The 27,349-nt window shown below is 37.6% G+C and overlaps 2 protein-coding genes across 3 annotated transcripts; one reads left to right on the top strand and one right to left on the bottom strand.

Moving 5' to 3' along the window:
• Nucleotides 1-533: 533 nt before the first annotated feature.
• Nucleotides 534-3,662, top strand: LOC113093121 (uncharacterized). Of its 2 annotated transcripts, XR_003287710.1 has the most exons (5): nt 534-898; nt 1,408-1,541; nt 1,898-2,162; nt 2,255-2,500; nt 3,375-3,662. XR_003287710.1 is itself a non-coding variant. In XM_026258957.1 (4 exons), the coding sequence occupies exons 1-3, from the start codon at nt 540-542 to the stop codon at nt 2,056-2,058; spliced, it is 654 nt and encodes a 217-aa protein (XP_026114742.1). In that variant the 5' UTR covers nt 534-539; the 3' UTR covers nt 2,059-2,162; nt 3,375-3,662. The 2 variants fall into 2 exon arrangements, 1 of the variants encoding a protein (XP_026114742.1); XM_026258957.1 differs by lacking the exon at nt 2,255-2,500.
• Nucleotides 3,663-3,867: 205 nt separating this feature from the next.
• LOC113093120 (uncharacterized) lies at nt 3,868-11,450 on the bottom strand. Its single transcript, XM_026258956.1, has 11 exons — nt 11,294-11,450; nt 9,718-9,947; nt 8,717-8,823; nt 7,470-7,723; nt 7,168-7,365; nt 6,889-6,975; nt 6,506-6,759; nt 6,137-6,265; nt 5,734-5,874; nt 5,426-5,543; nt 3,868-4,209 (listed from the first exon to the last, which is right to left on the bottom strand). Exons 1-11 carry the CDS (start codon nt 11,448-11,450, stop codon nt 3,989-3,991), a joined length of 1,896 nt encoding a protein of 631 aa, XP_026114741.1. The 3' UTR covers nt 3,868-3,988.
• Between the last annotated feature and the right edge of the window lie 15,899 nt (nt 11,451-27,349).

The following is a 27,349-nucleotide window of genomic DNA, read 5'->3' on the forward strand; positions in this document are numbered from 1 at the left end:
TCCCTAAGGTTATGGAAGGCATTTTCTGCCAATTTAAATAAATAAATTAAATGATTAAAAGGAAAATTAGGCATTTTCTGCGAATTTAAATAAATAAATTAAATGATTAAAATGAAAATTAAAACCAGATTAACGATTTCATTACAGAAAACTGTACGCAAAATATGTGACAAAATTGAGAATTAAATTAAATGATTTCATTTTCACAGTGACATCCCTGTCAAATTGAAATATAAAATGCAATTGGTGATTTCACATTTGATTTTCAATACAGTCTCGAGGCAAGACTGCCAATATTAAAATGAAAAGCCAAACGTGAAAAATAAACTACAAATACAGTTTTTACAAAGCTCTTTATTAACGCTCACGCAATAATGGTGACACAATTCAAATTTAAATGTCAATTTTACTTGTCATTTTAACTCCTCTTTTATTTCACTGTTTTCATTTTCGTTTTCATTTTCAAAGACAACCTGCATGCAAATTCTATGTTAATGAGTGGGTGTGGCTCAATTACGCTGTTACGTGGAGTAGCTAAAATGGCGGTTATGGCCAGTATAGCAGCAGAATTAAACCAGCTAGCAAACATTTCGGATGATGATGACGACTTCATTTTGCTACGAGTTGAATCTATCTTGGATACACTTGGACATTTTGCAGCCGTCACAAACTCCGATGTCGATCCTCGAGTTATAAATAATCTTAGTGAGGTTGTGCAGTGCCTTCAGACATCAGATTTTCCGGGGAGTCTCGTCGGCCCGGGCCGTCCAAGGTATGACATCCCATTAGAGACGCTAAGGATGCATCTTCTAAATGGTTTTACTGCTCAAGAGCTCGCGAACTTATTCGGAGCGAGCGAGAGAACCATCAGACGGAGGATGAAACCGCATCATTTGAGGTAAGACAAAGTTAACTAAGTGGTGATCTCAGGCAGCTTTCACCATGTTGCGCATGTATTTACAATTCTATTTTTAACAGACTGGATAAGTTAACGTACGTTACTTTCCACGGTTATTAACATCGAAAATTCAGTTTTTTCTCTCTCCATGTAAACCTATATTATTTTCTCTATTTGTAATTTTATGGTCCGGACTGGTTTAAGTGGTTGAGCTGGACCAACACCCAACCAGGGCTGTTTCCCAAAAACATTGTAAGCCTATGCAGATAATTCTAAATACATACCTCTTTTTATAATCTAAAGCTTTTTCACTACTTTTTTTCAATATAAATGAACATTTTATTAATTGTTTTAATAATCAGGCAAGATCAAAGGCATCCTTCATTCTGAACATCCTCTTTCAATATTTTTTCCTGATATGGTTGAAGTTACACCATAGGGGTTACAGATTTACAGAAGCCTATGTAGTTGCAGTGACCAGGGTTAATATCTTCGATCATTTCATCTAGGGTTTCTGATCTGTATTCAACTATAAGTGATGCAGAACTTGACAGCACCATTGAGGAAATACAGAGAATGTATCCAAACTCAGGGTACAGAATAATTCATGGTCATCTTCAAGCAAGAGGTCTCCATGTTCAAAGTAAGTCCAGCACACTAAGCTTAATATTTTTATCATTCACATTTAAGAGAATAGTACCAGTATTTGGTGTTGAAAAATAAATGTTATTTTCAGCTGGCTGTTTTGTCATTTAGTATTTGCTGAGGTATGATTTCTGTTTAGATAATATTTTTACAATTAAATGTACATTTAACTTTAATGCTTTTCTATACAATTTAAAGCATGTTGAATTTAACTTGTGTTACAGGTCTGGTTAAAATACATTTACAAAGTTGATTCTAAATAAAATAAAATAAAATTTGAATGCAGAACTATTAAGTGAATAAAAAAATAAAAAAAAATCTAATCAATATTTTTATCTTCCCCCTTCCCCCAAGCTTGTTTATTCTGTAGATGGAGATTGGTGATTCATGGTGGAATCGATGGTTTCAGCCGACTAATAGTTTATCTTTCCGTGTCTCCAAATAACAGTGCATCCACTGTGCTCAGCAACTTCATATCTGCTGTTAATCAGTATGGTATCCCATCAAGAGTCTGATATGACAAAGGTGGGGAGAATATAGCAGTTGCTGAGTACATGGTGGCACACAGAGGAGAAAACAGGAATTCTCATGTTACAGGAAGGAGTGAACACAACCAGAGGTAAATATTGAATAGGTTAAATGGTATAAAACACCAGACTAAATGATTCCCATAATTAGTTTTGTCTCGTATCTTAACTCCTTCCCCAACAGAATAGAGAGGCTTTGGAGAGATGTGTATGAACATGTTTTAAGCATGTTCTATCACATCTTCTACAACATGGAGACAGAGGGAGTACTTAATCCAGATTCTGAGATTGACATTTTTGCTCTTCACTGGAGTTTTTTGCCTTCTTTAAAGATGCCTGGAACAACCACTGCATCAGAACTGCTGGGAACCTGTCACCTGTCCAGCTTTGGTTAAGACACAGTGCCAACAATACTGATGACACCATTCAAGTAAGACATCAGATATATATATATATATATATATATATATATATATATATATATATATATATATTACACACACATGCATCAGATTATGTATGTATATTATGCTGTACAGTGTATATATATATATATATATATATATATATATATATATATATACACACACACACACACACACACACACACACACACACACACACATATATATATATATATATATAATTTTTTTTTTTTTTTTTTTAACCCTTAAAGGGATTTTAATGTTCACTTTAAAATGAAAATTGTCACCATAAACTCACCCTCACCCTCAAACCTGTATGAATTTCTTTCTTCTGCTGAACAGGAAGATATTTGGAAGAATGTTGGTAACCAGTGACTTCCATAGTATATATTTTTTCCCTCTACTATAGAAGTCAATGGGACCAGTTAACTGTTTGGTTACTGACATTCTTCAAAATATCTTCCTGTTCAGCAGAAGAAAGAAATTCATACAGGTTTGAAACAACATGAGGGTGAGTTTATGATGACAAAATTTTCATTTTAAAGCGAACTCCCTTTAAACGTGCACAAGTGACTGTTGATTACTGCTGAAAACACCGTTGAGATTTGAAATCAACATTCTTATTGCTGATTGCCTTTAAACGTGTCTTGTTGCAATGTCTGATTGGTCAGATCAATTTTTTTCCTACTATTTATACAACCAGGACTATGTACAAACATATTTTTTTTCGGCTCACACAGAGTAGACCTCTATCAAAATTGTTTGTTTCTTAGAAATCACATACTACACCTTTTAATTCTTAAGCCATTTTCTACTTCATAACTACTTTTTTTTTTCTCTCTGTCCACCAACAATATGACTGATTTTCAATTACCACAGGTGGATGAAAATTATGGGATCGACTGGGATGGACCCCCAAGTCACGATAACGATGGAGTACAAATTCCTGAAGTAGCTCTACCTCGACAACTAACTGAAGAGGAATTGGGTAGTCTGCCGAATCCCAATGTGCCGTTTTCAGATGCCATTGACACATACTACAACACAATCACTAAAATTCACCAATTATTGGACATTTTGTAAATTACCGTATTTTATAGCATTCAAGATGTTGGTATAAACTCTCCAGCCAGTTTATTGTACATGGATTCAATAAACCTAACAAAACACTGCATTTTATTAAATCTGAATAAAATACTTTTATTTGTCTGACATTTCAGAGTGACTGTTGAACAAAACAGTTAACTTACCACTGTAATAGGACAGAAAATATCATTTATATGTAATATAAAAATTACTCTTTCAAACTAAGGTGCAAAACAGTTTTTTTTTTTTTAATCAGCAAACACGCACCACTAGTTACAGCCAAAAAAAAAAAGCAAACCTGTAGTTTTATCTGTGACCTTTAGATAGTGTAACTTTAAGGGTGAACTATAACTTTAACTCTAAAAGTTACTTAAACTGAAGTTACATATTAGTACACAGAACGATAATTACACCAAACCAAACCCACCCTCTGTGGATGATACAGCAGCTTTCAGGTCCTTATGGAAACTCTCATAAGTGCTATATTTTGCTGGGAGTTTAATGGTTTCTCTACAAGTAGATGCAGTTGGCATTGCAACATCAGAGGACACCTCTACATGCAGATTCTGAGGAGGAATTCCCCAACCCACCCAGAACTGAATGAGTTGCATCAGCTCTTCTGGTGTACCTGTGTAAAAATAGAAATCTTCAATCATTTTTAATTTTCAGAGTGAATTATTTACTAAAAGTCTGTTCAATAATATAATACAATTATATTACATTGTGTTGTTTCAGAAGACTTATGAATACACCATGGTGTACATACCCTTTTCTGAGTAAAAAAAAAAAAGAAGAATGCCAAAAAAAAAAACCTTTAGGTTAAATAATGATTTTAAAAATGGGCACTGGGCAGTGGTTTAAAGTATTTGGGTACATGTATTTATTAATTACCCAAACTTGTCAACAAGGCTACTTTACGCAAATGTGAGTGCATTAGAAAGTAACATCATAGGCATTTCATATATGAGATGAGGACATATGCTGCCTTCACTGAATCAGAAATGTCCTACTTCCCTGTTAAATAATTTTTATTATTACATAATTTTTGACATTAGAGGGTATTCAAGTCAAATTTTTTAAACTAGGAAACTAGTATTTCCATTAATACTGATAGCATGTAAAGGCAGCAATTGCTGCAGTGAGTGATGAGACCTAAACATCTTACTAAACTTTATTTTATTTATTTGTTATACTGAATAATTTTTTTTGAAGGATATTTGTCACCTGTTTGTTGACATTTAAGAGGATGCTGTGCCGACCTTGAATTATTGCAATATTGAGGTGTTCCGTTTTAATTCGACTTCAGAAAATAAGCATGATCGCTCTCAATACAAATGAATGGTTTGTTTTCCACTGTATGTTTCTTAGGTGTTGGGGACTAATGCATCTTAGAGCCTACATTTAGTACAAATACTATAGTTACCCCAAAATAAAAAAAAAATCTGTTTACACACACCATCAAGTGGTTCCAAACCTGTATGCATTTCTTTCTTCTGCTGAACACAAAATAAGATATTTTGAAGAATGTTGGTAACTTAACCGTTGATGGGCCCCATTGACTTTCATGGTATTTTTTTTCTCCATAATATAGAAGTCAATGGGACAGATCAATAGTTACCCATATTGTTTTAAAATATCTTCTTTTGTGTTCAGCAGGAGGAAGAAATGCATACAGGTCTGGAACAACTTGAGGGTCTTAAGTCTAAGTTAGAATTTAAGTCGTTCATGTACTTTCACTTAAATGTGGTTTTAAGGTAATCTTTACATCAGAAAATGGGTTTGTACAAGTTAAGGTGAAACATTTTTCATAATTCTGTATTAGGGGTGTTTTCTTTTTAACCTACCATTTTCAATGTACTGACGAAAGAAACCAGTTATCTTGAATGTGTCCTCCAGACTAAAGCAACCATAGTCTTCATCATCACTGTCAACTGTTGGCCATATAATTCTGTCAAGGATCATCTAAAAAACAAAGCAAAAAAATACTATACATTGCATCTGATTGAAACTGAATTAGGGTTAATGGTGACAAATTAAATTAACTAGATTGCCTAGCCAAGATTTATCTAGAACTTGCTGTACCAATTCTCTATTTTAACCAAACTTATGCAATTAATGGATGAAACGGTATATGGTTTAAATGCAACAATACCTCTGGCTCAATAATTTGAGCTGACGCCCTTGGAAATAGGACATCAATCAGGGCAGGCCGTTCTTTGATCATGCGCAAGACTCCTGTGTCTTTTAACCCCAGTCTGATCTGTCGAATTTGCTTTTCCCTCCGACCAATGACCTGAATGAATTAAATTGGGATTATTTAATGATGTAAAATATGTAATCTGTAAAATTGGTCACTGAACAAAAGTAAAAAAAAAATGAATCCCTATTTGGGAAATCAGGAACACAGACAAGAAGTGTGATACAGAAAGCAAAGCATCACAGTGCTGTTATACTAAATATCACAGTATATATTTCTGATATCATAGAAATAATGTTTTTATTTTATTTTAGTATGTCAATAGTAAAAAATACATTACTGAATCAATGGCACTTACTGCATGGTAAAGGATGCTTTGTGCCAACCATTTTCTGTTGTTATCATTTACTGGTGGGAGATCCCAGTTTATTGCCAAGTTATTTACTTGGTCACATTCATCTTTGGTCAAATTTCCAGACCCTTGAAGCTTGACAGAAGATATGTAAAATAATTATTTCTGTCTGAATACTCGATTCTGGGTTAGGGTTAGAAAGGTGTGCAACAAGTAAGGGACAGTCCACGGCTAGCTTTGCATTAAACGATTTTAATGCACGACGTGGGGGCAACATTTTTGCATCCAACATCGTGCATTAAAATCGTTTAATGCACAGCTAGCCGTGGATTAACCCTTACTTGACAATATAGATGATGCTGAATTTAAACTCACAAGTAAAACGATATCAGTCACATCGGTGTCAGGGCAGTCTTTTAGTTCAACAACAGCAATCTCATCCTTCTCTCCAATCAACAGATTAAAAAATGAGTGACTCAAACCGGTGAATAAGGGTCCACCGTGTAGGAAGGAATGTCCAATCATGCGCCCAATGACTCGGAAAAGGTCACTATCCAGTAAGAGCCGAGAAGTGGAAGGCACCAAATGGTCTTCTTGTCCATTAAAGAACAATGTTTTACCACAGTTTTCTAGAAAATATGATAAAAAAAACTATATATTTAGAAATGTCCAGATGATAATAAAACTATTTCATACAACCTTCTAGCTTTGTCTCATTAATCGAAATTAAATAGACTAATACATATTTTAGAAATTACCCAGATTTAGGCCAAATCCGTATTGTACTCTTGACATAACAAAGGAGAGAAAATGGCGTTTTACCCCATCTCCAAAGGCAGAATCACCTGTTTATAAGAGAAATATTACACAGTGTACCGACAGTTACATTTAATATGTAAAATAAAAAAAGGATTTGACCGTTTCTAAAATCAAATTTTTTGCTTCTAAGAAAAAAAAAAAATCATACTTCTTTGATATGACATGAGGATGAGCAAATGACTGAAACTGTACTGTACTTTTGGCTAATTAAACCTTACCTCCAAGTAGAACAGACAATGGACGTGCCCAGTTAGTCACTGGATTTTTGTAAAATGTCAGTATTTCTCGCTCTCTCTCTTCGGGACTTTTACGTAGATCCATCTTTGCCACAAGATCTGGCTGATCCTCCACTTCTTGCAGTAGAGAACGTCTAAATATGTAAGCGACACGGTTCAAATCAGGCTCAGTTCTCCAGTCTGCAAAAATATGCATATGGTTATATCTTTAGTATTTAATAATTTATGCAGAAAAAAATTAATTGTTAATTTGCAAATTGCCAGACTTATGTTCAGAAAAAGACCTTCAGTATCCTCACTGCTGAATTTCAAATTTCCGCTATCTAGTCTCCTGCTACTCGTCCCTTCAAAAGCAGGATCATGACGCTGCTCTCTGCTGCTATGACTCCTTTCTGAAACCTGCTCTTCATGCTCTTGTCTGCTGCTACAGGTCTCTTCTAAAACCTCGTCACTGACTTCAAGGTCAATAATCTCCTGCCTGTCACAGTTTTGACCTCTGCTGTTTTCGTCTCTTTCAATTCTCTTCTTTTTTGCAGACCTATTTTTTCGAGGAAAAACTCTGTTATATGACAAAAAAAGAGCATAAAGTGAACTGTGAAAATGTAAGTTATATTAAACATGTTTTCTTGATTCTTGTGTTTGAGACATGTTGTATACAAGAATCAAGAAAACTAGGGATGCACCGATACCACTTTTTCCAGAACGAGTCCGATACCTTGTATTATGATACTTGCATTTTTTATATTCTCCGATACCATATAATCTATACCTGTATTTTCACTGCATTTGTAATTTTTTTAATGTATTGGTACAGAAACCAAAAGAATATAAATAAAATTTGTCAGCTTATTTTTTCATCAAATAAATATTTCTTTAGATATTTTCATGCTTAATTAAACCCGCTAAAATGCATTGTATGAGCTTATGTTACTTTCACTCTTCATTCCTTTGCTCTATCATATTTCATCTTTAATTTAATAGCACAGCACATATTTAGAGAAGCTCCAGAGGGGCTCAGTGCTGAGGATTGTGTCAGTGGTACAAATGTTTAGGCATAGTCTTTATTCCAATTTTGATACTACAACAAAAACTAGTAATTAATTAAATGTGAAACAACACTGCATATTCATTACTGAATAGTTTAAATATAGATGGATAATTTAGTAAAGTTAAAGAGTAACCTATTTAGTCAAGAGCAGTGAGTAATTTATTTATCCTTTGTTTGATTAACATTAAAACAAAGCAGCAGATTTATTAGACTCCTGCCCCATTTAAATATACTGTCTCTGTTCACTTGAATTTGTGCACAAACGCTGCCTGGTATCGGTTGTTGGTTTCTGAGCATTTTTAAAAGTACAAGTACATGAGCTCAGTATCGGGCCTGATATTCATCCCTAAAGAAAACATGCTTAATATAAGTTTAATCAGTTTTTCATTTATATAGTTATATACATAAAGTACACTATCAAATCAGCTTACAGAAATATAGCTTTACAAATATCTTAAATTCCATAGGTGGTCATTTACTCACAAGATACATTTGTCCACGTGGTCCTGAATTTCTGCGTGGCTAAATGTTTCATCACAGTAAATGCACTGTACAGGTGGCCCAGATCCACATTTAGGTTCACACGATTCCTTAAAAAAAGGAGTGGAAAAACTGTCACTACAATTTATAAACTCATTTACTGTAGGGATGCACTGATACCACTTTTTCCAGAACGAGTCTGATACCGATACTCCCATTTTGATACTCGCCGATACCAAAAACTAATGCCTGTATTTTCACTGCATTTCTAATTTCTACATATATTAGAAGATAATTGCAAAGACGGCCATTTTACATAAACTTGTGTGAATTCGTCCATACAAGTGCAAAACGTGAAAGACAATTAAATTCATTATTTGCTCGCTGTCTGAGATGCTGGTTTGCGGGGCACACGCTTTGGATGTTTGCATTCATGGAACTTCTTGACTTGCACACACGTCCTGTAATAATGTAGGGCATCACAACCACTGATCTATATAGATCAGTGATCACAACCCATTTTAAATAAATCAGGTAACAGTTCATGTTTTGCTTACATACGATTTAGTTTAAATCCAAATAACACGTGCTGAGTGAACAATCAGCAATCAAGAGCATTCAACAGAAGTGCCCTCTTTCTCTCAGTTAACGGTGATAAGCTACATTTCTTGTTTGACTTTCTTTGCCATTTATTTCGGACTGAACTACAAACTTTCAAATGACCTCTGGTTAAATAGATGCGCTAGACCAGCTTGCACGTCTTTTCCCGCTGTACGTTTTTCTCTTATCAGTTCGCGCACCAAAGCAATGTGTTACTATATTTCATTTAATATTCCACTAGTAAGATACATTTACTTCATAGACAGCCTTCTTTTTTTATCCCCATCCTCTGTTGTCAGTGTTTCTTTTTCTGGACATCGAAGCATTTTTACAAGAGAAATACTGGTATTGGTATCAGTGCATCCCTAATTTACTGCATGCTTGTGGTCTTTAAGGTTACTTACCATGTCAAGGTCTTTCTGGAGAGGCCTTATATACACAATTGCTGCATGTATTCCAATGGTGTCTTGAAGATAATGTGGTGTATACCCTTCTGATGGACAGGGGATGACTTGCAAAGTTTTTGTCCTCGTGGCCCCATATGGTCTGAGCAAGTCAAACCCCCCACCATCTTTCAGTTTTGGAAACTCCAAAAGCAATGTGGATTTGAATTCTTCAGATGTGCAGTGCTTATCTGAAACAGAAATGAAATGGTCAATTAAACACAAATCACGAGAAAATGAATCCAACTTTTTTTCCAGAGAGCACCCGATAATAAAAATGACACCCACGTTATCTGACATATTTAGAAGAAAAAAGAAAAAATATTTCAGGGAACTCAAAGTACTAAAATTGTTCCAAACAAAATGGAGGAAAAACTTGTACCTGGGAAAACTATCTTTTTTTCTCCCAACCCTGAACATTCAAGATCCATCTTTTCCCACTGGTGTGGTACTTTGCAGTCACGTCGTCTACTCAAACAGAAAAATTTGTGAGTGTAAGTCTTGGTGCATGGCTTTTTTAAAGTATGTCGTCTGCGCATAACAGAGGACAAAGAACTGCTCTGAGGGTATGGTGAAAAAAGTCTTGACACCTCGCCTGTAGAGACATGAAAAGCAGTGTTATATATACCTCCATTCCACATATAACCCCAGTTTTAAAATTAGTGAGGTCTGGATTGTTAAAAGTTTCACCATAATTACACCTAGAAAGCAACCCAAACATGTACATATAAAGTTATTATTATAATGAATGCAGTATGTTGCCAGTAAGAATCTATCTGCCCGCTGTTTATGTGTCTTTTTGTTATTTTAAGTTTGTGTACAAAAAGAATCACAATGCTGATTTTCATTTTCAGTAAAATCTTCTGGATGAGATCGAGAACGCGAGTGAACCTGCATTTACAGTAGGCTTTTACTTCAGGTCGGTCCTATGTTCATAATAAAACATCAGTTTGAAAGTCCGGTGTGATATCTTGTACTTAAAACAGGTAAGTTAAGGGGTTGTCCGTGGCTATAGTCATGTCAGTTGCGTCTTTCTACTCCGTGATCAGGAGTTTGAGTCCTTTCAAAAGTCTTCTCTACTGACTGACTCACTCATTAAGACAGTCTTTTTCTCCATCTAATGGAGAAATAATGTAACTTCTGTTGCTTTATGGCCAGGGACTATTTTTTTTTCCAGCGGAAGGAATTAGCTTTTAGTGATTTTTACTTCATGAAGGTTGCATAGATACATATTCGTAGGGTTTAATATTTGTATTGCGTGGTAAACGTTTATAAAAGCAATAAGGTACTCGAGGCAAGTGCTGTATCTGAATAAGTCAGGGCTGAAGGGTGTTGTTAGGCAAGACGCGAATATGAAACATTGGCGGAGGTACTCGGTTAAAGCTAGCGGGCATTAATGTCAGTTGTAGAAATTGTGTTACTAAGACTTTTGTACACCCAAATAGTTGAATTTACAAAACAGCCTAATACATGATTGAACCTAATCGACTATGGTCTATTCTAACATCATAACTAAGATGGCCTACAGGATACTTACTCTGAACAGTTTCTCTGGCAACTGAAGATGCCCGCGACTCATGCCGAGGAACTGCAGTGGGCCGAGGGTTTGACGCATGCTGGTCAGGCTGGTTGTTTCTTCCACGTTCTAATGCCGCGGCAGCTTCCCGCAAAAGCTCACTGACAGATTTCGCCATGTCTCGATTACAATATATCCACCGTTTAATTTTGTTTCACACTTTGATTTTACCAGCATTCAACTCGTGCACACGAGACTTCGACGACGACTGTCTCTGGCGCCGTTACTTGAATAAGCCACGCCCACTCATTAACATAGAATTTGCATGCAGGTTGTCTTTGAAAATGAAAACGAAAATGAAAACTGTGAAATAAAAGAGGAGTTAAAATGAAAAGTAAAATTTACATTTAAATTTGAATTGTGTCACCATTATTGCGTGAGCGTTAATAAACAGCTTTTTAAAAACTGTATTTGTAGTTTATTTTCACGTTTGACTTTTCATTTTAATATTGGCAGTCTTGCCTTGAGACTGTATTGAAAATCAAATGTGAAATCACCAATTGCATTTTATATTTCAATTTGACAGGGATGTCACTGTGAAAATGAAATCATTTACTTTAATTCTCAATTTTGTCACATATTTTGCGTACAGTTTGCTGTAATGAAATCGTTAATCTGGTTTTAATTTTCATTTTAATCATTTAATTTATTTATTTAAATTTGGCAGAAAATGCCTTCCATAGGTGGGGAGAAGGGATCGAAAGGGGAAACAGCTGAAAGTGATAATGAGCGGAGGAGTGGATGTGTGTGCGTGATAGTGTGAGTATGTGACCACAAGAGGGAGACAGAAAAGGAGAAGAAGCCAGGATCATGACAATTTTATATACTCAAACATTCCACAAACTGAAACATTCCAAATCTTACATAAAATACGTTCTGTGTGTAAAACAACTAATTAAGTGTTAAGTCTCTGCTTCGGCCTGAGATTGTAGCATCTATGGAAACAAAACATAGTATTAGTATACAGTATAATCTGTATTATATGTGCTATGTTTTCCTTATTAATGTTTTACAAACTAAAAAAGCCTTACCTTATCTCTGTGTGGTGCAAACTTCAGTGTTTCTGAAATGAAGTCCTCAATTACTTTTTCCAGCACCTTGGTGTGTGTTCGACGACAGGCATCTTAAAATCCAGTTAAGATACACAAAAACCAAACATGTTACTGCTACTTACAATAAATGATGATTAAGCATACAAAAACACTGCTCATTTCCTCAATGGCTCATATGCAGTATTTGGCCTAGCTTGCTCTGAAAATAAAGTTTATCTTCTGCAACTTACTATAAAATGTTTGGAATAAGAAACAACTGAGAAACTACTCAAGGATTATGACATTACATATTTCCAGTTCCTGGAAATTCTTCTTTCCCTTGCGGCCTTTAAGACTATATTGGGCCCAAAGAGCATTTGTCCAGAGTTTCCCAAGCAGTCTTCTGACTGACTCTCCAGGTGTGTTGCCTCCCATGAGGCTCAGCCAATCGATCTGAAAATAAAAGTAATGCTGTATTATGCTACACAGCAATATCTGCACCAAGAAAAATAAAACTGTGTGCATAATTATATAAAATAATATGGAAAACACAGGGTTGCTTTGGTGTTTGGTTTGTTGTGCTGCGCTTAGCCCACTCCACCTCTACAAAGATCACACACAGCTGGAGTTACAACAATGCATATGACACTGTATTCAAGTGCAAACTCTTACAACCTTGAAGTACTAACCACTCTCTTTTTGTAATAATAAAATAAAAAAAATCATAAATGAATAGTAACTGTAAGATAGAAAGAGAGAGAGAGATAACTGTAAGTATTGACATATAGCTGATTAAAGGGGGGTGAAATGCTATTTCATGCATACTGAGTTTTTTACACTGTTAAAGAGTTAGATTCCCATGCTAAACATGGACAAAGTTTCAAAAATTAAGTTGTACATTTGAAGGAGTATTTCTGTTCCAAAAATACTCCTTCCGGTTTGTCACAAGTTTGGGAAAGTTTTTTTCGAGTATGGCTCTGTGTGACGTTAGATGGAGCGGAATTTCCTTATATGGGTCCTGAGGCACTTCTGCCGGAAGAGCGCGCTCCCGTATAGCAGAGCACTGAGAGCACAACAGACTTCACTGATCAGAGCGAGAGCGTCGCCAAATGTCACAAAAGAAGTGTGTTTTTGGTTGCCAGGGCAAGACAACCCTGCACAGATTACCAAAAGAGAAACAGCATTAAGGGACCAGTGGATGGAGTTTATTTTTACAGAGCATCAACGGAGTTGTGCAAGTGTTTTTGTTTGTTCCCCTGCATTTCAAAGATGCTTGTTTTACAAACAAGGCCCAGTTTGACGACGGAGTTGCGTATCGTTTATTTCTTAAGGATGATGCAATCCCAACGAAAAAGGGTCACGATCGTGTGTTGGAACCGCAGGCGGTGAGTAAAACTGCTTAAAATATCTCTGCCTCCTTGTTAGTGCGTCCGCCTCCCATCGGAGACCCGGGGTCGAGCCCCGCTCGGAGCGAGTCGTTGCTTCTGCTGCTCTCGTTCAGTTTCAGGCTCGGGATCTGATTCTGGATCATAAATAAACGGCTGAATCTGACTGTTAGCCATGGTTTGTTTTGGATGATGGTTTTTTCCTCAAGGTAAAGTCACAGCTTCCACATGCTCTCAACGCAAAAGCCTACTGGCGCTCGTGATTCTTTAGCTCCGCCCATTCTTTAGCTTCTAATTCGTGATTCTTTAGCTCCGCCCACACGTCAGTTTCAGCCTCTGGATATATATATATATATATGTTATTTTACTTTATTTGAAATTTGTTTTTATATTATTTAATTACGTATGTACTATTTTGCATATATAAGAGTCACTAATAGGAGTGTGTAAAGTTTATCTGGACCATGATTTGATATTGCACTAGTCAGTTTGTATAGGAGAGTATGTGATTGGTCAAAGGGGCAGGAGAAAGGAAAAAAAAAAGACGAGAGTGAGAGAGGAGGAGAGAGAGTATGGATGACTCGGAGTGTGTCGCCGTGGAATTAATTCATTAACCCTAAGTATTATGACGTTTATTTAACTTCGTACAGAAGTTTAATTGATAAACTCCTTCATTTAGTCAGTTATGTAAATGCATTTGATACATACTCGGGAGTCAGGACTGTGACGCACTTGCTTTTCGCGCGTGTTAATGAAAGGGATTAACCGGAGACTGAGCTCCTTCGGCAGCATTGGAAACGCTTACCAGGTAGCGCTTCAGGCATCCAGGATTGCCTGTTAAGTTCCCCTGGCATCGTTGGATTTCCTAATCGGGATCACGCGAACGAGTGACACTGCACTTCTTCCTATTCATTTCTACGTGGCTCCCTCCTTTACTGACTGTGGTGTTCGTGAGTAGTGCTGTTCATTATTCATTGCTCTATTAAGAGTGAAGCGGCCATATCGTTTTTTTTTTCTTGCCCCAACGCACTCAAGCGTCGTTCATGCCTGCACCGTCTTATTTTTGTATGTGTTTTCCTCTGTGTTATTTAGTGGACTAATTCTGGCATTTTGATAGAGAGCCTGGGCCCAGTGAATCTTAGTGTTTACATAAGTTATATGTAACCAGATATAAGAAGTGGTGAATATACATAAACGATCTGGTAAACTGTAATATCTATTTTTTTTTTTTTTTTTTTACTTTTTCCCATTTGTACTAAGGTGTGTGGGCTCATTTGAGCACATTTTTCAGTTTACAAGTAAAGACACAAGACAGTGCATTTGTCAGTTTGTTGCTTTATTCAGACTTCTAGATTTATAGATATATTTTGAGGTTAATAACCTGTGTAAATTTCCCAAAACAAATCATAATAATTCTATCAATAACGAACCCAGGGCACTCTAGATATAGGGGTCTATAGAGTGCTACATATAAATTGGAGGCACCGCTGGGATTTATTTCCCATTGTTTAAAGAGTAAAGTGTTATTGTGAGAAACCTTTTAAATATTCAGTATGGATATTTCCAAAGAGGTAACCGTGTCTGAGCTTATTGAGTGGTGTGAGGGTTTAGGAGTTAATCTCTCCCATGCTTTTGTGCTAAGTGGGGTTCCCACTGATTCAGAAGTATCAGAGATTGAAGAATTGGCACAAACAGTGAAAGTTTTTGGGAGAGTCAGAGTACGGGGTGAAAAATATCACTCTCAGATGCAATGTAAAATTGTGCTGTGTGAGTGCAGGCAGCCCGTGAGCCCAGATCATACCCCACCTGTGATCCGACCTGTCCATGGAAGATCATACTACTCACCAACAGCAACACAGACAAAATTCACAAGTTACTGCAAGAGGAAGGTAAGACTATGGATGATGTCCGAGCACTTTTCTCTAAGGAACCCCTCTCTGGAAGTTCACCTGATAGTATAATCAGAGCAGTAAGCGATCTGCTAGAGAAAACTATGAGGCCCAGCAGTGATAATAATGTTTTCAGACGTTTGAGAACATTTTCAGGAACCGTTCCCACTCCTGCAGGCGAAGAGAGCCTAGAACATTGGCTTGCTCAGGGCACGTTTAATGGTCGAAGAGTGTAGTGGTTCTAACAAAGAAAAGCGAACAAGAATAGTCGAAAGTCTAAAAGGTCCTGCTTTAGATATTATTCAAGCAGTGAGGTTAAATGAGTCTGATGCAACTCCTTCTGACTATCTAACAGCATTGGAAAATGCCTTTGGTACCTCTGAGTCCGGCGAGGACTTGCTAGAGCAGCTTATCAGAGGTTCTGCACAATCTGACATTATATTGGTGCATTTGCGATTAAGAGAGAGAAAAGAGAGGCCTCCTACCTTTTTGCAGCTGTTGAATGAAATTAGAGAAGAGGAAGAGTATGAAGTCTCGCGTCATAATTTAAATTTATTTATTTATCCTTTATTTAGCCAGGAAAAAAATCCCATTGAGATATAATAATCTCTTCTTCCAGGGAGACCTGGTCAAAAACGACAGCACACATATAGTTTCAGACACATAAATAATTAAAACACACAAACAATCCAACAAATCAAAAATAGATCGAAGTTCAAGAAAAGCATTTACAAGACTCTTTAAATGTAGAATACAGAATAAATTTAAAAGTGCTCAAAGATGGCAAAGACTCTAATTTCAATACATTTTGTAGGTCGTTCCAAACCCTAGGGCCATAAAAAGAAAAAGCATGCTTTCCAAATTCAGTGAATACTCTTGGGACTTTTAAACAAAGATGCAGCTGTGATCTGGCACCATAACCATTAGTGTATAAAAAGTTACAAATTTTGTAATGTATGATGGTAATTTACCAAGGAGTGCCTTTGCAATAAATACATACATGTGTAAATTTCTCCTATGATACAAAGAGGACCATGATAAAGATTCATACAAAATACAATGATGCGTACGGTATTCTGCACCACATACAAAACGTAACGCTGCATGATAGACAGAGTCCAATTTTCTTAGTACAGAGGAAGCTGCATGCATGTAAACAAGATCACCATAGTCAATTATTGTTAAAAAAGTACTCTTTTTTTAAAACGATAGAAAAACCCTAGTTTTGATTTAAGCTTCTTCAGCAATTGATCAATGTGAACATTAAATGCTAATTTTTCATCTAGCCATATACCTAAATATTTATAGGAACTGACTCTTTCAATTTCTGAACCACATAAAGTTGATATTGTTATGTCTGTATCCTTACGGTGAGTGCGGCTAAAAATCATATATTTTGTCTTCTTTGAATTTAAACTAATTTTAGTTTATCCAATGTATATTGTATAGTATTAAATGCTTTTTGTAAATTCATCAGAGCTTGATTTATAGATGCTGCTGCTGTATAAATAATTGAGTCATCAGCATATAGATGCACATTAGCAGAATCTACTCCTGAATCCAAATCATTTATAAAAATAGAAAATAGGATAGGAGATAAAATAGATCCTTGTGGAACTCCTTTTTTAACTTGAAGAAAAGGAGAATTATAATTTTCTATATTCACACATTGAGTTCGTTCTGATAGATAATTATCAAACCATTTCATAGCAGCTTCACTTATACCTATAGATCTAAATTTCTGTAATAATAAATTATGATCAACAGAGTCGAAGGCTTTTGAAAGGTCGACAAATAATGCGGCACAGGACTTTTTACAATCTAAAGAGTTTATAAGGTCATTTGTATCTAATAGAGCTGCAGTTAGGGTACTATGACCTGCTCTAAAGCCTGACTGGTGATCTTTAAGAACATTATTATCTGTTAAAAATTGTTTTAATTGATCTTTTATCAATGATTCAAATATTTTAGCTAAGACTGGTAATCTAGAAATAGGACGGTAGTTGTTAGGATGTGAAGGATCTCCTCTTTTTAATAAGGGAATAACTGTTGCCGACTTCCACGCTCTCGGAATAATATTTGAAATTAAACTTAAATTAAAAATAGAAGCAATTGGCTCTGCTACAATACCAGCAGCTATATTTAAAAAATAAGGCTCAATTTTATCCACCCCTGCAGATTTTTTGACATCGAGTTTCACTAAAGCATTATAAACCTGGGCTGTTGTAATAGGAGAGAAATTAAACACCTGCCTGGGACAATGTTTATCAGAGACAACTAATTCTGTAGAGACACCTAAATCAGACTCATAACTTGAGCCTGCAGTAAAAAAAATATTAAAAGATTCAGCAATATTCGCTCTACCTCTAACAATATTTTGATTAACAATTAAGTGATCTGGAGTTTTAATTGATAAACTCGTTCCTGAAGTAGATTTTACTAGCTTCCAGAATTTAGTAGGATTATTTAAATTTTCATTTACCATAGAGAGATAATAATCACGTTTTGCACATTTTATTGAATTAGTACATTAATTTCTTAATGCTCTATAAGAACTCCAATCTAATAGATCATTTGATTTTTTTGCCTTCGCCCAAGCAGCATTTCTCTGTCTGATAAGTGTAGAGAGAGTATCATTAAACCAGGGGTTGTCTTTGCCACTTATCCTAAAACGTTTAAGTGGAGCATGCTTGTCACATATTGTTATAAGCTGAATCCTACTGTGAGACAGGTCCAAGCTACCAAGGAGATGAAGTCCCATTCTTCTGAGGTACAAGAGCTGAAAGCAGAGATCAAAGGGTTGACTGCAAAGTTGAGTGGGCTAATGAAAAGAACTTGAGCATGAAACCAAACCCAAATACCCTCAAAACCTAGTTGAGAGTGAAAAAGAAAGTGAAGTCCAAATTTTGCAGAAACAAGTTAAACAACTACAGGAGCAGTTTAGTGTAATGACTGTGACTTCAGGTACATAAGCGTTGAGAGAGTTCCCAAAAAGAGACGGGAAAAGCAAACCTGCTAGTAACAGGAAGTCTCAACTGCCTTCTGACCCTTCAGATTTTTTCTGTTACAGATGTGGTGATGACGGCCACATTGCCACTCATTTCAATTCTTCTGAAAACCCCACAAAAGTCATTCAGAAGCTAATCAGTCCTCTTAGGAGGAGGAGAGGTGAAAAGGAGTCAGCATCTGCAGCAGTAGAGAACTTTTCAGTCAGACAAGGAAAGGTAAAGTCTATCCAGTCCAGTAACTTACCTGAAGGGTTAGTGGGCCCATCTCCCCTTGCTAGTGTCACACTGGAGGGCCAGCCATGTCAAGCCCTACTCGACAGTGGGTCACGTGTCACTATTGTGTTTGAAAACTGGTACCAGCAGCACCTTTCGCATGTTCTTCTTATGCCTCTGTCTGATCTTGCTATTTGGGGTCTTAGTGATTCCACTTACCCTTATAGGGGTTACATATCTGTTGAATTGGCTTTCCCCAATAATGAACAACTCTCTGAAGAAAAGATTCCAATCTTGGCCCTGGTATGTCCAGACCCCAAGAGCCCAGATCCTGTATCAGTCATTCTTGGAACGAACACCTCCAAGCTGACGAACATTCCTCCTCGCAGCACTAGTTATGCTGCTTGCAAGGTTATGCCGAATCAGCCTTTAGCCAACCATGTTCTCCTTGTGAAAATGCCAGAAGATCATCAACTTCCTGCTGGCGTCTTAATGCCTTCTCTGGTGTTTACCTCGTCGTCAGTAAATGTAGATCATCTCCTTGTACCCTTTCAAAGCAAATCTTACAAAGGCAGTGCCATTCCAATCGGTACTCTTGTGGCACAGTTGTGTGTTTTGGACACGGCCACAGTGCCCCAGAAGACAGCTTCCACACAACAGGCCATAGACCCTAGCCTGTTCGACTTTGGTGATTCTCCAATTCCAGAAACTTGGAAAACCCGCCTGGTCAACATTCCATCGCAGAGAAGTGGAGTTTTTTCAGTAGATGAATGGGATGTGGGACTAGCTAAGGGGGTGGAACACCGCATACGACTTAGTGATTCCAAGCCATTTCGTGAGAGATCTTGGCGTATAGCCCCTGCTGACCTAGAGGATATCCGCCGTCATTTGCAGGAATTGTTGGCAGCAGGAATAATCAAAGAGTCACATAGTCCTTATGCTTCCCCTATAGTCATTGCAAGAAAAAAGAGCGGTCGAATACGCATGTGCATTGACTATCACACGTTAAACTCCTGCACAGTACCTGATTAATATACCATGCCTCGTATTGATGAGGTTCTGGATTGTCTGACAGGCAGCAAATGGTTTACCATTCTAGATCTGCGAAGTGGATATTACCAGATTGCAATGGCGGAAGATGATAAGGAGAAAACAGCATTTATTTGTCCACTGGGCTTTGAGAGAATGCCGCAGGGGATCACAGGGGCTCCTGCGACATTTTAGCGTTTAATGGAGGCTGTAGTAGGAGACATGAATCTGTTACAGGTACTGGTCTATTTAGATGATCTGATAGTGTTCGGGAGAACCCTTGAGGAGCATGAGGCACGGCTATTAAAGGTACTGGATAGGTTAGAGGAGTATGGCCTTAAAATTTCACTTGATAAGTGTCAATTTTGTCAGTCCCAGGTGAGGTTCCTAGGTGAGGCAGTACCGAGAAGCAGTATTTCAAGGAGTCAGAACCTTTCGCTGGTAGATGGGACAAAGCATGTTATGATTCCTTTGAAAAAATAAAATATTGCCTCACCCATGCCCCAGTGTTAGCTTTCGCTAACCCAAGTAAACCCTACATTCTACATGTAAATGCGAGCCTGGATGGTTTGGGTGCAGTACTAAATCAGGACTACCCTGCAGGTCTCCGCCCAGTTGCTTTTGCCAGCCGAAAGCTGAGTCAATCAGAGCGTAACTACCCTATACATCAATTGGAGTTCCTTGCTATGAAATGGGCCATAGTGGATAAATTCCATGATTATCTGTATGGTGCCAAGTGTACAGTAAGGACAGATAACAATCTGTTAACCTACGTGTTAACGACTGCCAAACTTAACGCCACAGGCCATAGGTGGTTGGCTGCATTAACCACCTATGATTTTGATGTGGAGTACAAACCCGGAAGAAGCAATGTGGATGCCGACCTCTTGTCTAGGAATGCTCAAGATTCCCAGAACGAATGGGAGAAGGTACCTGCCTCTGGAGTTAGAACTTTTTGTCAGCAGGTGGGCATCAGTAGAAAGGAGAACACCTTCAGATTTATAGATCAGCTTGGAGCTTCTCATGGTGCCATCCCTGATGTTTTTGCCTTTCCTACTCAAGTTGGATGGGCTCCACTTGAACAGTTAGATAGACAGCATTTGACAAAGGCACAATGATGTGATCCAGCCATTGGGGTGGTGATAAAACAAATGGAGGCTCAGAAGTCCATCGCTGATCTAAAAACACAAGATCCTTCTCTTATGATAATTCAGCGGGAGAGTTCTAAAATCCAGATGAAGGAAGGACTTCTATATTGAATCACCCAGAGTTCTGGGAAAGAGGTGTGTCAGCTTATGCTGCCAGAAATCTACAGGGCTTTTGTTCTAAGAGCTCTACATGATGACATGGGTCATTTCGGAGCGTAGCGAACCCTGGATCTCATAAAGACCCGATTCTATTGGCCCAGGATGGCTGTTGAGATTTCACAATACGTCAAGAATTGTGGTACATGTGTTGCCTGAAAGACTCTGCCGCAGAGAGCTGCACCTTTACAGATGATCAGGAGCATCGGCCCGCTTGATTTGGTGTGTATAGACTTTTTTTCTATGGAACCAGACTCTAAAGGAATTTCTAATGTACTGATTGTGACAGATCACTTCACCCGATATGCACAGGCCTTCACGACCAAAAATCAGAAAGCTCTAACAGTGGCTAAGGTTCTGTTTGAAAAGTACTTCGTACATTACAGATTTCCTAATCGCATCCATTCTGACCAAGAACACGACTTTGAGAGTCAGGTCATTAAAGAATTGTTGGGGATGCTGGGTATCCGTAAGTCCAGAACCTCGCCATACCATCCCCAAGGCGACGCCCAGCCGGAGAGATTTAACCGCACGTTACTGTCCATGCTTGGAACTCTCGACCCAGACAAAAAGTCAAGGTGGAGCCAGTATGTGTGCCAGTTGGTCCATGCATACAACTGCACCAAAAATGATGCCACTGGTTTTTCACCATATTACTTAATGTTTGGGCGAGAGGCCAGATTGCCCATTGACTTGTGTTTTGGAATCTCTCCGGATGGTGAGGACGATGTCAAATATCATCAATACGTGGATCAATTGAAGCGTGAGTTGAAAAACGCTTATCAACTGGCCATGAACGAAATGTCAAAGAATCATCAACGGAACAAAAAACAATATGATTCTAGAGTTCGAGATTAGACCCTCGAGGAAGGAGATCGAGTGCTGGTGCTTAACCTAGGACTCACTGGAAAACACAAACTACAGGACAAGTGGAACCCATTGCCTTATCTGGTGATAGAAAAACTTCCTAATCTACCTGTTTACAGGGTAAAGCCTGAAAGAGGATTAGGTGTTGTGAAAACATTACACCGTGATCATTTGCTGCCAATTGGGTATCTGGTCAGAATGCCAGTTTATGCCCCCAAAGCACCAACAAGACGGAGAGTTATGTATCGAGCACGCAGGTCTGAAACAGTAAAAGAAACAAAAGAACAAAATTCAAGACCATAAAGTAACTGTGAAGAAAAAAGTGAAGGGGACTCTGAAGAGGATAGCAGTTATTTACCAAAACGCAATTTTCAAAAAGCCAGGCTATGGGATAGAACCTGTGCATCTAGTAATGCGTTACCTTACCCGAAGGGTACTCTGGGTTTTCCTATCGAAGAACCTCCAGTCCATGATGTATCTGAGGAAGAAGAAGGACAAGAAGGCTTAGGAGCAAGGTGAGAAAACAGAAGATACTCTATCCCCTGTCCTGCCTGTGGTGGACACAGAGCTAGAAGGGGGAGACGTCCCTGCTTCTAGTATTTTGGATACGGAGGTGGAGTCTGTCTGTGAATCAAAAGAGCGTAGGAAGGTAAAGCCAGTCATTCGACTCAGTTACGATGAACCTGGAAAACCAACAGACAGACCAATTACAATCATACATAGAGGTATGATGATTCAAATCTGTTATCATTAAGACTTTAGCACAGACTTGATTTCCTTATAGCTGGCAGCCTTGCCTTTACTAACATATTAGAGTGAATAATAGTGTGCACTGTCAAGTCTCATGGGGACATGAAGACCTTCTAGAAGGGGGAGGGTGTAGCCCTGTTAAAAATGTGCCCTGTATATATATATATATATATATATATATATATATAATGTTATTTTAATTTATTTGAAATTTGTTTTTATATAATCTAATTACGCATGTACAATTTTGCATATATAAGAGTCACTAATAGGAGTGTGTAAAGTTTATCTGGACCATGATTTGATATTGCACTAGTCAGTTTGTATAGGAGAGTATGTGATTGGTCAAAGGGGCAGGAGAAAGGAAAAAAAAAAGACGAGAGTGAGAGAGGAGGAGAGAGAGTATGGATGACTCGGAGTGTGTCGCCGTGGAATTAATTCATTAACCCTAAGTATTATGACGTTTATTTAACTTCGTACAGAAGTTTAATTGATAAACTCCTTCATTTAGTCAGTTATGTAAATGCATTTGATACATACTCGGGAGTCAGGACTGTGACGCACTTGCTTTTCGCGCGTGTTAATGAAAGGGATTAACCGGAGACTGAGCTCCTTCGGCAGCATTGGAAACGCTTACCAGGTAGCGCTTCAGGCATCCAGGATTGCCTGTTAAGTTCCCCTGGCATCGTTGGATTTCCTAATCGGGATCACGCGACGAGTGACACTGCACTTCTTCCTATTCATTTCTACGTGGCTCCCTCCTTTACTGACTGTGGTGTTCGTGAGTAGTGCTGTTCATTATTCATTGCTCTATTAAGAGTGAAGCGGCCATATCGTTTTTTTTTTCTTGCCCCAACGCACTCAAGCGTCGTTCATGCCTGCACCGTCTTATTTTTGTATGTGTTTTCCTCTGTGTTATTTAGTGGACTAATTCTGGCATTTTGATAGAGAGCCTGGGCCCAGTGAATCTTAGTGTTTACATAAGTTATATGTAACCAGATATAAGAAGTGGTGAATATACATAAACGATCTGGTAAACTGTAATATCTATTTTTTTTTTTTTTTTTTCATTTGTACTAAGGTGTGTGGGCTCATTTGAGCACATTTTTCAGTTTACAAGTAAAGACACAAGACAGTGCAGTTGTCAGTTTGTTGCTTTATTCAGACTTCTAGATTTATAGATATATTTTGAGGTTAATAACCTGTGTAAATTTCCCAAAACAAATCATAATAATTCTATCAATAACGAACCCAGGGCACTCTAGATATAGGGGTCTATAGAGTGCTACAATTGTCTAATTAGCCTACATGTGCAACTGACAGTCACAGAAAAGTATAGCAATTACAATAACCTGATTTTATTCAGTTGAGTGATTATGACATTTACAGGCATAGAAAAATGTTTGTGAGACATTAATGGCCTTTAAACAAGTACGTATCCTGACTCGTGTAGTGATGCACTTGCTGTTGGCCCTACAGTGGAAACACGGCTAATGTTAATTAATACGTATTTTGCGTTAAAACTGAATATTATGAAACGTGTAAGATTCAGTAACTTGTCAAATATAAAGCGGCAAAGCCTGTCTGCACACAAATAGGAGTTCAATTTAACAAAGGCCTTCAAAGTAAATCCCACACAACAACAAATAACATTAGCCTATTGAGAATGAGGAGTTGTCGTCATAGCACAAAGCCCCTCCCTCGATATCACAGTCTCCGCCATGTTGGCAGGATACCGGCGGCGAAACAGGAGTGTTTACATGTGTTGTTAACTCGGTTATAGAGGAGGTTCTCGCAATTCTGCACTGTTTTACCATGCCTAGAAGTTACTGCTGCGTTAAAAACTGCTCCAGTACCTCTCACGATACATATGGAACACATAGGAACAATGGAATACAGTTTTGTTTTAGGTTACACCAAGCGCAAAACAGCGGTATTTGGAGAAGCTTCAAGTATCCAAAATATAGACCCATACGAGCTCCCTGCAGCAGCACAGAGACCTGGACAATTTACCTCCATGCACACATATGGACATTGGGAATTATATTGTTTTTGGTTTAAGTTACTACACAATGCAGGAGTTTAAAAGCCACAAGTCTTTGGAAAGTTACGAGGCTTTCTGCTGTGGCTGGGTCCATCTACAGTAGGTGATGAAAACAGTGTTGTACTGACAAAAGTAAGTTTATTCACATGCGTTTTAGTGTATTGTAATTACATTGCATTTAGAATGCACTTCTTGACCAAAATGACAAAGTAATTAACTGCGACTGTTTCGTAAACACTAGATTGTAACGAGATGTTCAATGTATACAAACGTTTCCAACATGTTTTGATGTAGGCTAAAGCTATGTATGTTTAGTTATAATTATAATTCTAACCCAATGACACATACTGTTCCAGGTTTTTGTGTTGGGGGCTGCAAAGTGCACAAACCAGTTCTGGGTTAGCTAGGGTAGTTAAATGTGTGATTGCAAGATGTAAATTTCCTGGTTAGATTAAAGCCATTAACAGCGTGAATGCAAAGTGACTTACATCGTAAACAATATAATTCCCAATGTCCATATGTGTGCACAGAGGTAAATTGTTCAGGTCTCTGTGCCGCTGCAGGGAGCTCGTAGATATTTTGTAATAGGTCGATATTTTGGATGCCTGAGAGCTTTCTTTCGCCTTATGTTTTTGCATTGCTTTACTTTCTTCCTTATCTTTCTCGTATTCGTAGATCTGTCTCGATCTGTTCTGCCTACAAAATAAATGCGCAAAAATTAAAGATCTCTGAAATGTTTAGTCGTGCCTCTGTGAAGTTCTGAAGGCATTGCCCCTGGCAACCGATAGCATATCCTGCCATCAGGGCGGTCCTCACTCTCAATAAGTTAATTGTCTCCCACATAAATAACTGCAAGCTTCTAAACTATTTAGCAACCCGGTCATACAAAGTTGCATATTAAAGAAAAAAAAACACAACCTAATGTGTAATCGTATCACCTGTTAGAATGGCTGCGATTTGGCCTCAGAGGTTCTGAGATTTTAAATTCCATTCGTTTGAAAATGGCGCAGCATGAAGCATACGCACCGTGATGACGTCAGAACCTGAAAGACGGCTTGTTACAGGGTTGCCAGATTTTCACAACACCAGTCCACTCATGTTTCTAGGGATCCCCCAGAAAAATCGCATTCCGGTGAGGTAAAATACACGTTTTTGGTGAGGGTTTTTAGAGCATTTTAGAGTTAAATATCACATTATTGGTGTTGCTTAAACCCGCGGACATGAAAAACAACCCGCGGAGCAGTGTTAAAGTAGCCCAATTCTTGGCAACACTGTTTTTTTCGCGAGATCGATTCTCTTGCGGTACTTTGGATGCAGTTGCCTAATTGTTACTGATTAGGTAGTCGACCGGTGTTCCAATCCTGACTCTATGCTATTCCTGTTCCACTCTCTCCACCCAACACTTTTCTGTCCTGTCCACTTCAGCGCAAAAAATAAAATAAAATAAAATAAAATAAAGCCTGTGGTGTACAAAACCTGAAGATCCATTCACAATGTAGACCTTGTTCAGGAAAAGTTTGTAATAAAATATGTCATGACATAACCTTTGCAGTATAGCCTATGCCTATTTAATTTAAAATAAGATAGGCTATATGTTTTGTCATATTCTGTTCTAAAAAAATACATTTTGTTCATTAAAGACATGATGATTAATTGCAAAGGTATATTATAATATAAACCAATTCTAACCACATTTGTCATTAGGACAATATAGGGAACAAATAGGAAAAATAGAAACAAAGATCAGAAATGTGGTATATAGCCTAGTCTACCATACTTGTCACACTTGTAATTTCTGATGTCATCACTTCGAAAATGAAACCATTCCAATAATGGTGTTTTAAGAATGTATTTGTTCAACATTATGAAATAACACCATAAACACGTTACAAGAACGTTGTTATGGGAACGTTTTCGCTCAACATTCTGAGAACATCAGTCAAGTACAAAAAAACATCATAAAGGCTTAACAAGAACGTAGTTATGGGAACATTTTCCCTCAACATTCTGAGAACATCAGTCAAGTAAAAATAACATCATAAAGAGGAAACAAGAACGTTGTTATGGGAACGTTTTCCCTCAACATTCTGAGAACATCAGTCAATTAAAAATAACATCATAAAGACGTTACAAGAACGTTGTTATGGGAACGTTTTCCCTCAACATTATGAGAACACCAGTCAAGTAAAAATAACATCATAAAGAGGAAACAAGAACGTTTTTATGGGAATGTTTTCCCTCAACATTCTGAGAACATCAGTCAATTAAAAATAACATCATAAAGGCTTAACAAGAACGTAGTTATGGGAACATTTTCCCTCAACATTCTGAGAACATCAGTCAAGTAAAAATAACATCATAAAGAGGAAACAAGAACGTTGTTATGGGAACGTTTTCCCTCAACATTATGAGAACATCAGTCAAGTAAAAATAACATCATAAAGACGTAACAAGAACGTTGTTATGGGTACGTTTTCCCTCAACATTATGAAAACAT

This window comes from Carassius auratus, unplaced genomic scaffold (assembly GCF_003368295.1).
Source record: "Carassius auratus strain Wakin unplaced genomic scaffold, ASM336829v1 scaf_tig00214891, whole genome shotgun sequence".
Classification (NCBI taxonomy): Eukaryota; Metazoa; Chordata; class Actinopteri; order Cypriniformes; family Cyprinidae; genus Carassius; species Carassius auratus.